The sequence below is a fragment of the Wasmannia auropunctata genome, unplaced genomic scaffold (assembly GCF_000956235.1).
Source record: "Wasmannia auropunctata unplaced genomic scaffold, wasmannia.A_1.0 LD335328.1, whole genome shotgun sequence".
Classification (NCBI taxonomy): domain Eukaryota; kingdom Metazoa; phylum Arthropoda; class Insecta; order Hymenoptera; family Formicidae; genus Wasmannia; species Wasmannia auropunctata.
The window spans coordinates 306,773-320,247 of record NW_012027562.1 but is presented as its reverse complement, the minus strand read 5'-3'; the positions used below and the strand labels follow the sequence as shown (position 1 = coordinate 320,247).

The 13,475-nt window shown below is 38.8% G+C and overlaps 3 protein-coding genes across 5 annotated transcripts in view; 1 reads left to right on the top strand and 2 right to left on the bottom strand.

Moving 5' to 3' along the window:
- Positions 1 to 7,838, bottom strand: part of LOC105457266 (V-type proton ATPase 116 kDa subunit a) — a 23,824-nt gene extending 15,986 nt beyond the window's left edge. Inside the window, exon 1 of the mRNA XM_011701848.1 lies at positions 7,121 to 7,838. The gene's annotated coding sequence lies outside the window, so the exon portion shown is untranslated. The remainder of the gene's footprint in view (positions 1 to 7,120) is intronic.
- A 143-nt stretch (positions 7,839 to 7,981) lies between these two features.
- On the bottom strand, positions 7,982 to 10,676 carry LOC105457265 (thiamin pyrophosphokinase 1). Its single transcript, XM_011701846.1, has 5 exons — positions 9,860 to 10,676; positions 9,445 to 9,707; positions 9,249 to 9,353; positions 9,012 to 9,174; positions 7,982 to 8,898 (listed from the first exon to the last, which is right to left on the bottom strand). Exons 1-5 carry the CDS (start codon positions 10,038 to 10,040, stop codon positions 8,762 to 8,764), a joined length of 849 nt encoding a protein of 282 aa, XP_011700148.1. The 5' UTR covers positions 10,041 to 10,676; the 3' UTR covers positions 7,982 to 8,761.
- A 171-nt stretch (positions 10,677 to 10,847) lies between these two features.
- Positions 10,848 to 13,452, top strand: LOC105457263 (UPF0565 protein C2orf69 homolog). Of its 3 annotated transcripts, XM_011701844.1 has the most exons (6): positions 10,848 to 11,185; positions 11,335 to 11,483; positions 11,818 to 11,945; positions 12,137 to 12,299; positions 12,498 to 12,741; positions 12,827 to 13,447. In XM_011701844.1, exons 2-6 carry the CDS (start codon positions 11,355 to 11,357, stop codon positions 13,027 to 13,029), a joined length of 867 nt encoding a protein of 288 aa, XP_011700146.1. In that variant the 5' UTR covers positions 10,848 to 11,185; positions 11,335 to 11,354; the 3' UTR covers positions 13,030 to 13,447. The 3 variants fall into 3 exon arrangements, with proteins under 3 accessions (XP_011700146.1, XP_011700145.1, XP_011700147.1); XM_011701843.1 differs by having other exon boundaries at positions 10,849 to 11,483; XM_011701845.1 differs by lacking the exon at positions 10,848 to 11,185 and having other exon boundaries at positions 11,429 to 11,521; positions 12,827 to 13,452.
- The last annotated feature ends 23 nt before the right edge of the window (positions 13,453 to 13,475 follow it).

The window sequence follows — 13,475 nt, the reverse complement described above, 5'->3', positions numbered from 1 at the left end:
ATATATATATATATATATATATATCGTAATACAAAATGTTTAATGATTATAAAAACTACAGATAATCTTATCTCTCACGAGGTTTCGTTTAATATAACGATACTCCATGAATTTTGGTCTAACGGTTATGAAGAATATGATAATATATTTACAAAAATTCATTCGTCAATTTTATGCCAGAAATCACATAAATGAGTAATTCCCCTAGCCACTCGATTGAAGAACCCAAAATAAAAAAAAATAAAAAAAAATAAAAAAAATGTTGCATTTTTTTGATATATTCTTATTTTATATTTTATTTTATTATGTTTAATTTTTTTCTTAAATATTATTATCTTCATATAAATTAATAAAGTCCCTTTAAACGGACCATTCCAATGTATACACATCAACATAGAAATATAACAACTTTCGAAAGAAATTCTAAGTGAAAAAGAATTTGTGAAAGAGATCTATCGATTCGAATTATCGTCGGGCCGGTGTTTCGAAGAAATAACAAAAACCGTATTCCGAATAAGTCTTTCTCACGATGCCTCACGTCTATCAAAAACAAGTAATGATAGCAAATTAAAAGCATATTAGTAATGCCGGATCTCATTGCATTACGTGACGTCCCGTATGGACAGGTTTTCAACTAGGACAGCCGTATTAAGCTCTACAACGCCTAAATTAGTACGATTGAAGCTCGTCCACTCGTTGTTACTCTGGATAAATACGAATCTCAAACAATAGTTATACATATTCCGGTTGTCATGATTTTCAGTAATGATACGAGAATATTGAACTTGGCGCATTTAAGTGTTGCATAAATAACAATTACAAATGCCAGCTATTGAAATCCGAGAGAGGAAGATTTGCAAATCGTAGTGTAGGCGGGAGAGAGATAGCTTTTCGTGATTTTGACGAGTGGAAAATTTTTCAAAGAATTAACTGAAGAGGAGTGACTTTCAGGATCACTTTAAACATATCTACGTCAATCAGCTTGAATTAATAACTGGCTCAATCTTTTTAATTTAAATTGCATTTTAGAAAAAACACGACAAGGATTTCCATAAAATTATATTCCATTTTTGATATTTTGACAAGATTATAAATAAAGTGACAAATAATAATGATGAGTATTTTAAGTCCACCTAGTATATATATCTCCCTAGTTGTCGAATCTGTCAACAGATGGCTACACTTTCTCGTAAGTAGAATATTACAGTCAGCGTATATAAAGCCGAGGAAGCAACGAGGTTTATCCTTGTCTTTGGGGAGCAAAGTGCTCAATGATCGTTTAGTGAGAGTACTGTTGCTGACACCCATATTAAAATTTTTACCGCATCCGTATTAACTTACGAGATGCAATTTTTGGATAGCCTCTTTACTTTGCAAGAGGCTTTTCCTATGGTAAAAAAAAAAGGCAAATATAAAAATATCTATAATTATTTTCTGACTTCTATTTTTATTAAATTAGATCAGAAAAGAATTGTAGATATTCCACATGTGTCTTTTTTAATAAATTCTAAAAATAGATATTATATATATATATATATATAATTGTCTTATTATCGTCATTAATTCGAGCGACAAAATTGTTATGTAATGCTTTGCTTAAAATTTATCTCGTCAAAAGCCTCCCACATTTAACTTTCTTACATTTACTTTAACGATACGGCAGAAGAGCGCTGCAAATTGATAATTTTGATTTTAAGTAGCGTAAAGTAAGCATTATTAAGATAAATTTCATACAGCATCGTCAATCGTAATTGACATAAATCAATTGACATATAACGCGGTCCATAAATGCACAGTTAACGACAGCCTAAAGGTCAAATGTTTGACAAACGATTTCGACAAATTGGTATTGGCACTACGCAATAGTATTCTATATGCATTGCATAACAGATCGAGAGTTGCATTACTGTAGGAATAGTATTTGAATGTGGGCCATTATAAACTAGTCGGGCCGTTGGCGGTTTTTCGCGATGCAGGTACCTGTACCTGCATATACGATCCAATGAAAATAACATAATGCTTGAGTAGAATAATACGAGTATAATAAATCTCTTCATTAATGTGATCTCAGATAAGAGAATTTAAAATTTTTACAGAAATCGAAAAATTTTAACACATTTTAACAATTTTAACGAAACATTTTATATTTAAATTTTATTGTATACTTTCATAAAATTAAATTCGACAAATGCTACGTTAAAATGTTTCAATAGATAAGCAACAAGTCGCAGTATCTCGTAGTAATAACAACAAGAAAACAAGGTAAATATATTAAATAATTAATTTCGAGGTGGTTATTTATTTTCAATCGTTAATTAATTCGGAGTCAAGAAATCCAAATTAATTATATTGACACTATTTTCAAGAAACAGTTTGATTCGGTTTAATTAAAAAGGATCCAAAAAATCCACGGAACTATAGTTAAAAAAATATCAATGCAGCGAGTTTAGAATAAAACTCGTCTTGCGTGGCAACACGCTCTAGAATTCCGTCAATTCCGTCGCGCAGAATTTGCGGCCGTAAAATAGTTAATCACCGCGTCTTCAATCCGACTGCACGAATGACGAACCATTTGTCATTGTCGTCGGTCATCGACGACCTTACTTTCTTCAGAAAGGCTGTTTAGTTATCCACCGGATAACCGCGGCCTTTCGCGTGTACACGTCGCACGCCGCATATCAATCTCAGCCGCGTACCAAATTAAGCAACCGCGTATAAGCGATTGGCGAAAGACCGAGTACACGTTTAAAATGCCTAAGCAGCAGGAACCTTGGACACCAATCAGTCACTGAGTGACCCTAATAAGCATCGCGGACCATCCGTCCGACGAAACCGCGGCAAAGGATGCTGCAGTGTCTTCCCTTCGTGATGGTCTGCGACAGTCGTTTATATGACGCGAAATGATATGAAAAAAATGCTTGAAATTCTTTGGCTAAATAAATTCGAGCGTACTTTCTTCCAACCAACCGGGCTCAAATAGTGTTTCTTGAATAATCATTGAAAAAAAATATCTTTTCCTTACACACGACGATAATATTTTTCTCCGCTATCTTTCACACTTCGATATCTTAATGATCTGATTAAAATACTATCACAGCCCTGTCGAGGTAAGATGAACAAGAGTCTGGCATCAATTTAGATTAATTAAAGAGCTCCGTTTCCATTCGGACAGCGTTAGAAGAGGTCGATTGTAAACGGCACGTTTCACGATCTAAACGTGGACTACACGGATCTCCATTTCTATATAGACAGAGCATTATCGTGAGTGCTTTACGATAGTGTGAGCCAAATTCACACATATTCACAATTTTAAATAAACTTTACGTCCACCGTGTACATAATCGCTTAGTTGCAAAATGCATGCGCACGCAAGCATCTCCTAACGACTTCTTCGAAGTGCCAACCTTGAGATAAAACAGTGCTGTTCTCGAACAAGTTATAGTTCACGGTAAATAAAATGTCATTATTTAATCAAGAGAATTTTACAAAGTAGTAATGACAGGGGAGGTCTTAAAAAGTGATGAAGTATAGCAATACTAGCATTTGTCCATTTACTATACGCACTCGTATATTCTTATTATATTCTATTATAGCCTTGTTTTTGCTTTGTACATACATCGCATACTATCAAATTTATTATATTTATCATAAAGGCTCGTAATTTAACTTGAGACCACCTTGCTCTTGACATCTGATGAATTAATTACTTTTTAACGTCCAACACACGTGCGCAAATTTAGATAAATTGCTTCTTTCTTTTCGTCTATATAATATCAGTTAAAATAGTCAAATCATTCTAGTATCACTTGTAAAATCATTTTTGCGAGAAACAGAAATGAAAGATATGAAAAACAAAAAAAAACTGGATAAAGGGGAGATAAATTTTGTCTCTGAATCTTTCCTCGACAAGCTCAAGCAAGTGTCGAGAGAAAGCGAGTAAACTGCGCCCAAGAAGAAGGATGAAGCTAAAGCTAAACTAGGTAGGGTACGAACCGCCGACAGGGGCATCGAACTTTTACTCTCCACCGACAGAATTATGTATATATATACAGCGAGACGGTCTGTGGCTCGTTCGATTACTTCACCTCACAGTCGCGCAGAAAACTACGTAATGCGGGGTGTCCCAGACCTGTCAGAGGGAGAGCTTTAATCCACGGATTCTTTGATCAATTTGGAGTCGTTTGCACGACAAAAATGTCGGTGATCCGACAGCTTTGGATTTACGAAAAACTGGAAAATCGGCAACCTTTGCGAAACCTAAGCTTTATGAAATAAATAAAATCTATTCTCCTTCTTCAATTTTATATGGATTCTAACGAATTTATTTAATTTGAAAAATTGCGAGGGTAATATTGGGTGAGGTTTAATATTGACACGTAGGTCAAATGATTCTCTCGCGATGCTCTTTCAAGGAAAAAAATTCATTGCAAATTAATGTCGGATTCCAAATTACCCTCCGCGAGCACCACGTATACATCTTCACGCAAATCGTAATTTCGGTTATCGTTAGACATTAACTGATAAGTACGGCAGTGTGTGCCAAGGTGATTGACTAATCAATATTGATCACAATTTCTACGACCCTTCTGTCACCCTTCGACATGTGGAAAATCGATAGTAGGCGCTTTATTTATAGTCGACTCGTGCATAAAGCGACTACTGCTTGGCACTGCAAGTCGAGCGAAGATGAAAGAGGTTTTCCAACGACCGCCGTTACAGGGGCAACACGCAATCTCTTGCGAATAGACTCGACACGCAGATACGCACTTCCAAGTAGCAACGCCATCGTATATTTGTACTATATTCGCGATATTTCGCCAACCGATAGAACGAGCTCGTTGTTCGCCGATCCCTACGTACACACGTCGCTTTCGTACACCCCCCCGATGCTATTTATACTAGATATATGCAGCTTTTTACGTATGCTCGGTATACATACGGAATCAGCCCGCTTCTCGGCTTCTCCGTGGCGGAAAATATGTTCTCCACGAATAACACTGTGTGTGAACACCTATTCCTCTGACCAGGGAGATAAGATACAACTATATATCCCACCGTTTAGGAAAATGATATCGCAAACGGCTTTTGCAATCGACACCTGTAAACTGTATATTATTACTATTGTTATCGCAAGTTAAAATCATTAATTGACGATAAAAATTCGCGTTTCCTGCTCCTAAAATTTCAATAAATTACAAGAAAGAAACGCACAGCCGCTCTCACTGCAGTATTTCGATAAAAGCGTTATTGTTGCACGTGCGATTTTATATCCCATTGATTCACCGTTTATCAGATAGCAACGCGAGTGAAACGCGGGAGGCCTGCCCGAATTTAACGTTCAGACGCAGAAACAGACGGCACGCATGTCAACGTCGTTTATGATCTGACGAGAATTTAATATTGACCGCTGGAAAACTGCCAGTCTGAGTTTTCCCGCAGTCACCGTGGTCCTAAACTCAAGTTTCGTTCTCGAGGCTCGACTAGACAAGCCTCTCGCTGAGTAATCAAAGGCGTCTCGCCAATTATTTGACTTGGCTCACGCGAGATCAGACGAGGTCCGTAGACAAGCGCACAAAGATTAACGCCACCGCAGCTGAAATGCGAAAATAAGATCGGCGTCGCGGGAGCCGTTGTACAAGAGAGTTAAGACCCGTGTTTGCGCGGGATTCAGCGGCAAGTCCTCGCACGGTGGCGTGCAACAGGCTCGAGTTTACAGCTAGACAAACTTTATGGCCCATAAAAGAAACTGAAATCGTCGCGATTTCAAACTGAATTCTCGTTGAAACTCGATATCGTTTTTTTTTTTTTTTTTTCAAGACAAAGAATCGTTGCATTTAATATGGAGGGAGGGACCAAAATTGTCTCGAAGCAAGCACGTAACCGCGCAGGTTTTTGAAACCGGAATCCCGTCGCGCGACCGCCGGCGCGAGGTTTTTCCCCACGGCGCAAGGCACAAGAGATACATAAACCCGATTCGTCTCGTACGTCTATTCTTACGTTCATAAGGTTATTTACACACGGTCTGACACCATTTCGGTGGCTCGAGCCGCGGCCAAGCCCGACTATTTGTCCGCGTCCGAAGTGCGTCTAGCGTGGCCCTCGAGTTCCGAGTCGAAAAGCGCGCGAGTAGCACACGAGTGGAAATCCGAGCGTTTAATAGAGTAGCCGATTGTTTGAAGTATGAGAGTGTACGCGAGGCCTGAAAGAGGCTCTCCCCATTGTGAGCCGCGATTCCTGTGCAACATCTCGAATTTCCATCACGCGTTTGTTTTATTTCGGTCGCTCGTTACTTAGAACTCACTTAAGATATGTTAATTTTTCGGAAAATCGTACAAATATTATTGCAATAAAATTGCTATAAAATCAATTTTATCAATAAGATTTTCTGCACGGTCAAATGTACGTGCGTTTTACCTAAATATTTATGAAGAAATTTGCGACATAAGCGATATGTAGCTTAAAAAAAAATCTTCTGTAATGGATCTACAAAAAGACAAAACATCGTATTTTGATCGTAGATGCAATAACATTCAAAGAATGTCACATCTGTCACAGCTGTCAACATTGAAAGAAGGCGAGCAATAAAAATAGATCCGAGTTGCTCCAAAGTTTCAGTTTCGTCTTATGTATATTAATATTTTCTTTTTCAATTTCGTGATTTTAATTTTAATATATTTTATATATAAAACTACAGCGATACAATTTAACAGTATCAACTGCAAAAGCTATTTGCGACGATCTTTTCATTTAAATATTGTGTGTTACGTTCCGATCTTTGGAGCAACCTTGTTCTTGTAAGGACGTACACACGCGTACAAATATATAAAACGGTACAAATGCACTAAGGTATTATTGAATAATACAACAAGAAAACGTGTTAGATCAACATATTATAAACTTTAATATAAGCTCATCAGCAGTAAGACGCAATAATCGTTGTCAAATCATTCTGATAAACATATTCCTTCTAACCGACGTGTTAGCTTAGATACTAATTTACACTCAACTTACACTCGCTAAATAATACTCGTTAAATAAATATTTTCAAGAGGTGTTTTCGCCACAGATACACGACCCCCTATATATACCCGCAAGTCGCGTCAGCCGGTCGCAAGCTTACCCGATTCTGAAGAGCGCGGAAAAGTGCTCGCTGGCATTTGCTCGATACCGCGCGACAGCGCGACGATAAGGCACACGATAAGCACTCGGTGGATTACGTGAACCGCGCGACGCGACAGGCCGAAAGGAACTGGACGGTGGCCGCGACCCCACCACGAGCCGGCACTCGGCCGACGAATGTAAACATTCGTGACAGCTGATCGCCGAAGTACACGAGCTCCGATTCTAGCCCACGATAACGGCGGTATAGCGACCTGCTGTTATACGAGTATTATAGACACGTCGAGCGTTACAGACGAGTGCGGGCGGTTATAAAGCGGCGTACTGTCCGGGCATATACTATTTCGACCCGACGCTCTCGCTCGTGCCAAGTAAATACTTGCAATAAACACTTTCATTGCGTTACCTAGAAACACTCGAGAGATTTAACGAGATGTATTCGAGTTTTATATCTCTTACACCACGTGCTAATTGTGCACAAGTCCATCAAATCACAAATCGTATGCAACGTAAATATTTCGTAGTCGTCTAAACAACACAAAACTCTAAAATAACTTAAAAAAAAAAACTATTCAAAAGATTTTCGCGATTTAGATTTTTGTGTTGTCTAGACAAATATCGTATTTCACTGTGAAATAAATCAGCAGCAAATGTATTTGTGATTGAAAATCTATGACGAATGAGCAGAAAAATAAGTGTTTTTTTTTTAATCAAATCTGTATATTTAAAAAATTCTAGTTTAAAATTTTTAATCATATATTAATAACAGTTATTAAAATATCATGTTGCTTGACTAGCTCTGTGTAGGGGTCGATTTGTAAACGGGAAGTCGCGAGTTTCATTTCGATCCTTACCCGCATGTAAAAGATTGATTAAAAAGTTCCAAGTTTTGAGTGAAGGGATATGAGCTTGTGTAATATGAAACTATAATCTGTTTCGGGATCGATAAACTAATACATCCATACGTATATGTATTCATGTCATGTAACTTGATCATGGCTTTGGTTTTACACACAAAATAGGAACTCAATACTATAAATTACACTTTGTGCTCTTTTTAACTAATATCGTTGGAATGCATATATAACAGTATAGTTACTGCAAGGTTTATTTCATTGCGTCTCGCAGTAACATGACTAACACATTACACCTGTATTTAAGAATTAGTGCCTGATAACGCACCTAATATCGCTAAGCAGCAGCATCAATCAATTTGATAACACTTTGTTTGAATTGTAAAATGGAATTGCAAAAGAAATTCGTAAATTTCTAACTGATATAAATACAATGTTCCATTCATATAATCCTGTACGTAATTTATGCTAATATTAATTTTGGCTAATCTGTTTTACATACTAAATGTAAACTCTACTTTCAAACGAGACTCGTGCATGCAATAAGTAAAAATACCCAGTTCAACCCATTATTACGTATTATTATAAGATCCCATAATGAGCAATAGAAAATTATGTAAAACTGAACTTAAAATTGTCTTCAGTTATATGTGGATATCTAGTTTACCGCTATTCAAATAAAAAAATGTATTAAATACCTCACCAGACGCGGCTAATATTTAGCACGTCTGACCTAAATGTCTCTGCATCATTTATCTGCATTATTATCTATTGGCGGACTAACTGCGTTACGACTCTTCGTCACTTAGAAGATGCTCTATACCCATAGTCCAAATTACCGGCGTATCTGTATTCACAGTCACTTCAGAATCTTCGTATGTATTTGAAGTACTCACTAAACCGCCGAATTGCATGGTTGTGTTAGCTGAAACAGAAAAAAAAACCAAGCAGAATCAGAAAAATTGCGCACACTACATATTTAAGTATATTGCGGTAAAATGATCTACTTCAAGACAGAATAAATGATATAAAACATACTTAAATTCCATTTCAAGCCAGTCGTTGAGATACAATTAACCGGGCAACCAATCGGCAGTAGGCCACACCAAGATTTCTGCCGTACCAAGATTTCTGGTATGTGTATACTATGCAAACCAGGTTTCAGCATCCATGTCATAGAGTTGCTCGCCACTTGTATCACCTGTAAAAAAAGATGATCTCAATCGGGATATGCAACTCAGTCGCGAGTCGTGTCTGTCGAAGAGCAAACCCTACCTGTATATTTCCCACGAGCTTCTCACTTTTGTACAGGGTGTTGACGTTGCCGATGATATGATCGAACCTGCCCGACGTTTCTGCAAGTACGTATATTTCACCTAACTGCCAAAAATAAAAAAAAACAAATATCGCTTGTTTCATCATGTACGGCCATCATCAATTTTGAGAGAGCGACAAGAATATAAAGGATTACATTTATGTTGCGCGTCCTGGCGTAGTGTGCGACCTGCAGCAGCGCCTTGGTGTAATCCGTGTGATTCTGGTCGGGCGTCTCGACGACGATGGATCCTATACCGCGCAGCTTCTCGATCACGAGCGGCGAACAGCTGTCCATATCCCCCGTGATGAGATCCGGCACGTACAGCTCGTTCCTGCCGTTCAGCACGTCTATCCTCTGCTCCTCCAGATACCTCAGCCATCTCTGCGTTCCGCCGTCCACGGTGACGGTGATTCGAGCTGCTCGCGCAAAGGGGGAGACACGTGAATCAACAACCGTAATCATCGCACCTGTGCAGTTTCTCGTCTCAATCGGAGAAAGAAAAAGCAAAAGGAGTTGCAGAACCGTGCGAGACGCGCATCGAGTACTTGTGCAATTGGCGTGTACAAACCTTTCTGCCAGAACCGGAGCAGCACCTCGCGCCTCCAGCGTATGGGACGATTCAGCACGATCACCGCGTACTCGCAGCGCGCGTCACCCTGAAACCCGTCGAGCGGACTCCACGTTGTCGTCCCGCAGGAACACGGCGCCGGCTCCTGCTGCATCGTGCGATCCGACGCGACGTGTCCCATCACTGTGGAAAAGCGTCGAGCAAAGGGAAGGGGGGGAGGTGGTCAAGGTTAAGACCGCAGGAAATCGCGGCGGTGTTTACGTAACGCGGAACGTGTGTTCTTCCGCGCCGTGGAGGCCAACACAAGTGTGTTGGCGCGAGAAAAATCGTCCGAAACGCGACGCGGGGAGGGAAGAGGAGATCAGGATTCGTCTCCCTACTTCGTCCTCGCGAATTCCTCGCGCGCGCGATCGTCACCCAGGCTCGCTGTTCACCCGCGAGACTCGTCGAGAGGCGCACGATGTCGCACTTGGACGTGCACTCGCGCGAGGTGCCTCCTCCTCGTGTGTCGCGAGAAATACGTGACCGACCACCTCGTGCCGCATTACTACGTCGTACGTTCCAACGGAGCGTGATAACGGGAGTTATATCGCTCGCGCGCTTATCTCATTCACTCACCGCCGGAGGTGGCATTTCGCAATTGCGCGCGGACGGTCCGCGGGGATGTCGTGGAGATCCCGATCCGGGCAGTCTCGAATCAGTTATCGCGATCGTCTCGAAAATTGCGCCCGATATCTCCGCGAATGTCGTGGTACGCGACCACACCGCGAAATTCCGCGAAGTGCGCTCCGAGCTGAAGTTTCGCACGTTTGTACACACACACACACTTTCGAGCAGCGCGCCGCGCCGTGTCGGATTACGTAATGAGAATTGGACATCGAAAATCGACCAATCAGAACGGGGCAGGGCTGAGCTTCAGGGCAGCCAACTTCGATAAGTGAAACGTCAGATCAGGTGTGCCCGTTCACAATTTTTTCGAGGCGTTTTGAGTGTTTCGACAGTACGTTTCCGGTTGAAAGAACATAACCAAACATTATAACGCCGACTTTTGCACTTTCTGCACTTTTTGCACTTCGAACAAAAGCCGAATATCATATCAATTTACTTCTAAAAAAGAGGAAAATAAAGACAAATAAGGCCGCAATTGAAGAGAATGAAATAACATGTTTCTATCGCGATTGCGACTTCCACACTTTGCTTCTTCTTCCCTTTTCCGTCTTTTAAAGTAATTTATATATCATCACATCTGTCACTTTAAATACAAAAAGTGCAGGCAAGCGCAATCAAAACAAACAGACCTCGTAGCTCCGCGGTTGACATATATAGGTTTGTACGCAATTTTGCACGATTATTCGCACGATCGACTTACAGCAACACTTTCGCAATCCACGATTCGTTCTAATTATCAGACCGACAAGCGCGATATTCCAGTTTTGTGAAGACATCGGCCACTTTCCTGGATTTCTCTCTTGCAGATATATATATATAGCGGCCGATGGGCTCGAGAATTTGGGTATGGAGAAATACACCGGGCGTGCCGGGTCGATGCAACGACGTCGTTTATACACGGCCGAAGTCGCAGCCGACGAGCGATCTTCTTGTATTTTTTGGCGGCGACGTCCAAGTACGTGTTCGGAATCGATTAACGACGAATAATTAATTGTAATCTTTCACCTTTCCGTTATCTCGCCACCTAAACACTATACGTTTTCACAGCACTTGAGTTTGCTTTTCTAAATAACAAATTATGTTTTTAAAATTATAAGACTATCCGTTATTTCGATTATTATAAAATGTTGCATTAAAAATAATTGTATGGAGTATACAAGACATTATATAGATTTTAGAACAGAGTATTAACTGCAGATCTTACTTGTTTGGCAATTTTTATCGGCATTACGTTCGTATTGATTTTATATTTATATCAACAAAATTATTAGATAAAAATTTTCACACAGGACATTCAAGAAAACATGGAGAGACATTCGGATAGCAAGAAATATGCAAATTGGAGCTTAGAGAACACGGCGAGTATACTGTCCGAACAGTTTCCTAGAAGTCATATATTTGTCGTTCGTCCAGCCAGGTAAAATATTAATATCATATTGTTACGCACAGAAATATTTCAATATTTCTATTCTAAGCGACATATAACTTCTTGTATTCCATATTAATTAGATATAATGATAATTAAAAGGATTTATGTGTAACTCTCTCGACCGCCACATTTATATCAAGATATATAACTTAGGCAACGATTTCGTATGTTTGTTTCAGAATGACAATAACTAGAAGCGCAGTATTCAGTTGTTTCGATAATTTCGTACCAGGAGATAAATATGGCACGCCAACATTTTACCCAATGCACAAAGCTTTAAAACATTTAAGGGACCTCCTCCTTTGCTGCCTGGAGCACGTTAAGACGTTAAAAATTGGAGAAGTACGTATCGAAGAGACGAACCATAATTTATAAAAAAAATTGATATGAATTAGTATATTAATAACTTCCCCCAAGTTTAATATGCTGTACTTGTAACTTGTACCTCGACAATATTCTTAAAAGATACAATACGTTGCATGCATCGAGTGCAATATTGAAGAATTGAATATTTAATATTTTAATATCTTTTTTTTTTAGGACATTGATAGCCATAACGTCGAAACTACAAACTTAAGTCTGATGGGCTTTAGTAAAGGATGTGCGGTTTTGAATCAGTTTCTCTACGAGTTTCATTATTACGACAATAATTCGAGTGACGATCCTAATATAAATCATTTTATCAAGCTCATCAAAGATATGTGGTGGCTAGATGGCGGGCACAATGGTCCCAAAAATACGTGGATTACGGATTCAGAAATACTTCGTTCCTTCGCTAAATTGAGTGAGTTGACTCTTAGAAATATTATCACGTATTGATTTTTCAATATTATTTCGATGTGTAACGTGTGATTAAATATCTTCCTCAGGAATAAATACTCACATACACGTTACGCCGTATCAAATGCAGGACAAACACCGGCCGTGGATTCAGAGGGAAGAAAACTGCTTCAATGATACCTTACAAAGGATGGGAGTATCTGTACAACGGACTTTACATTTTGGTGACAAAGCGCGAAGTCTCTCGTCGCATTTCAATGTTCTTACGGATATTAGAAGTAACGTGCAGTAAAACTTCGTATCTTCTCTAAATTCACTGTACAATTAAGCTGTCTGTGAATAAAAATGGTTCGCAATTTCTTCACTTTAGAATAAAAATATAAAGTTATATGAAAATTACAATTTTGTTGATATTTCTGTATTGCGAACTATTTCATAATTTATACAAAAGGTTTAACAGAATCTATTTTACAAAACATTTTCGTGACGTACGTATTGATTGTATATTTATTATAGTACTCTTAATCTAGTCATAAGTAATAGAAATTTGTTAAATAATATAAATTGTATAATATTTACATACAATATCATTACAGTATTATTATACGTTATACATACAATTTTTTTAATCATATTTTGCCCATGTGATATGTATATAATATGAACAACCATTAATTAACACTAATAAAAAACTATAAATATTTATTTTATTCAACAATCTGAAGAAATATGATAAAA

What these genes read in the sequence shown, in the direction of transcription:
- LOC105457265 (XM_011701846.1), bottom strand. Translation starts at nt 10,040, where the DNA reads ATGGGACACGTCGCGTCGGATCGCACGATGCAGCAGGAGCCGGCGCCG. An exon ending in CCAGGACGCGCAACATAAAT is followed by an intron (nt 9,354 to 9,444) that starts GTAATCCTTTAT and finishes TATTTTTGGCAG; the next exon opens with TTAGGTGAAATATACGTACT. An exon ending in AGCTCGTGGGAAATATACAG is followed by an intron (nt 9,175 to 9,248) that starts GTAGGGTTTGCT and finishes CTTTTTTTACAG; the next exon opens with GTGATACAAGTGGCGAGCAA.
- LOC105457263 (XM_011701844.1), top strand. Translation starts at nt 11,355, where the DNA reads ATGGGCTCGAGAATTTGGGTATGGAGAAATACACCGGGCGTGCCGGGT. An exon ending in TTTGTCGTTCGTCCAGCCAG is followed by an intron (nt 11,946 to 12,136) that starts GTAAAATATTAA and finishes TGTTTGTTTCAG; the next exon opens with AATGACAATAACTAGAAGCG. An exon ending in TCGTTCCTTCGCTAAATTGA is followed by an intron (nt 12,742 to 12,826) that starts GTGAGTTGACTC and finishes TATCTTCCTCAG; the next exon opens with GAATAAATACTCACATACAC.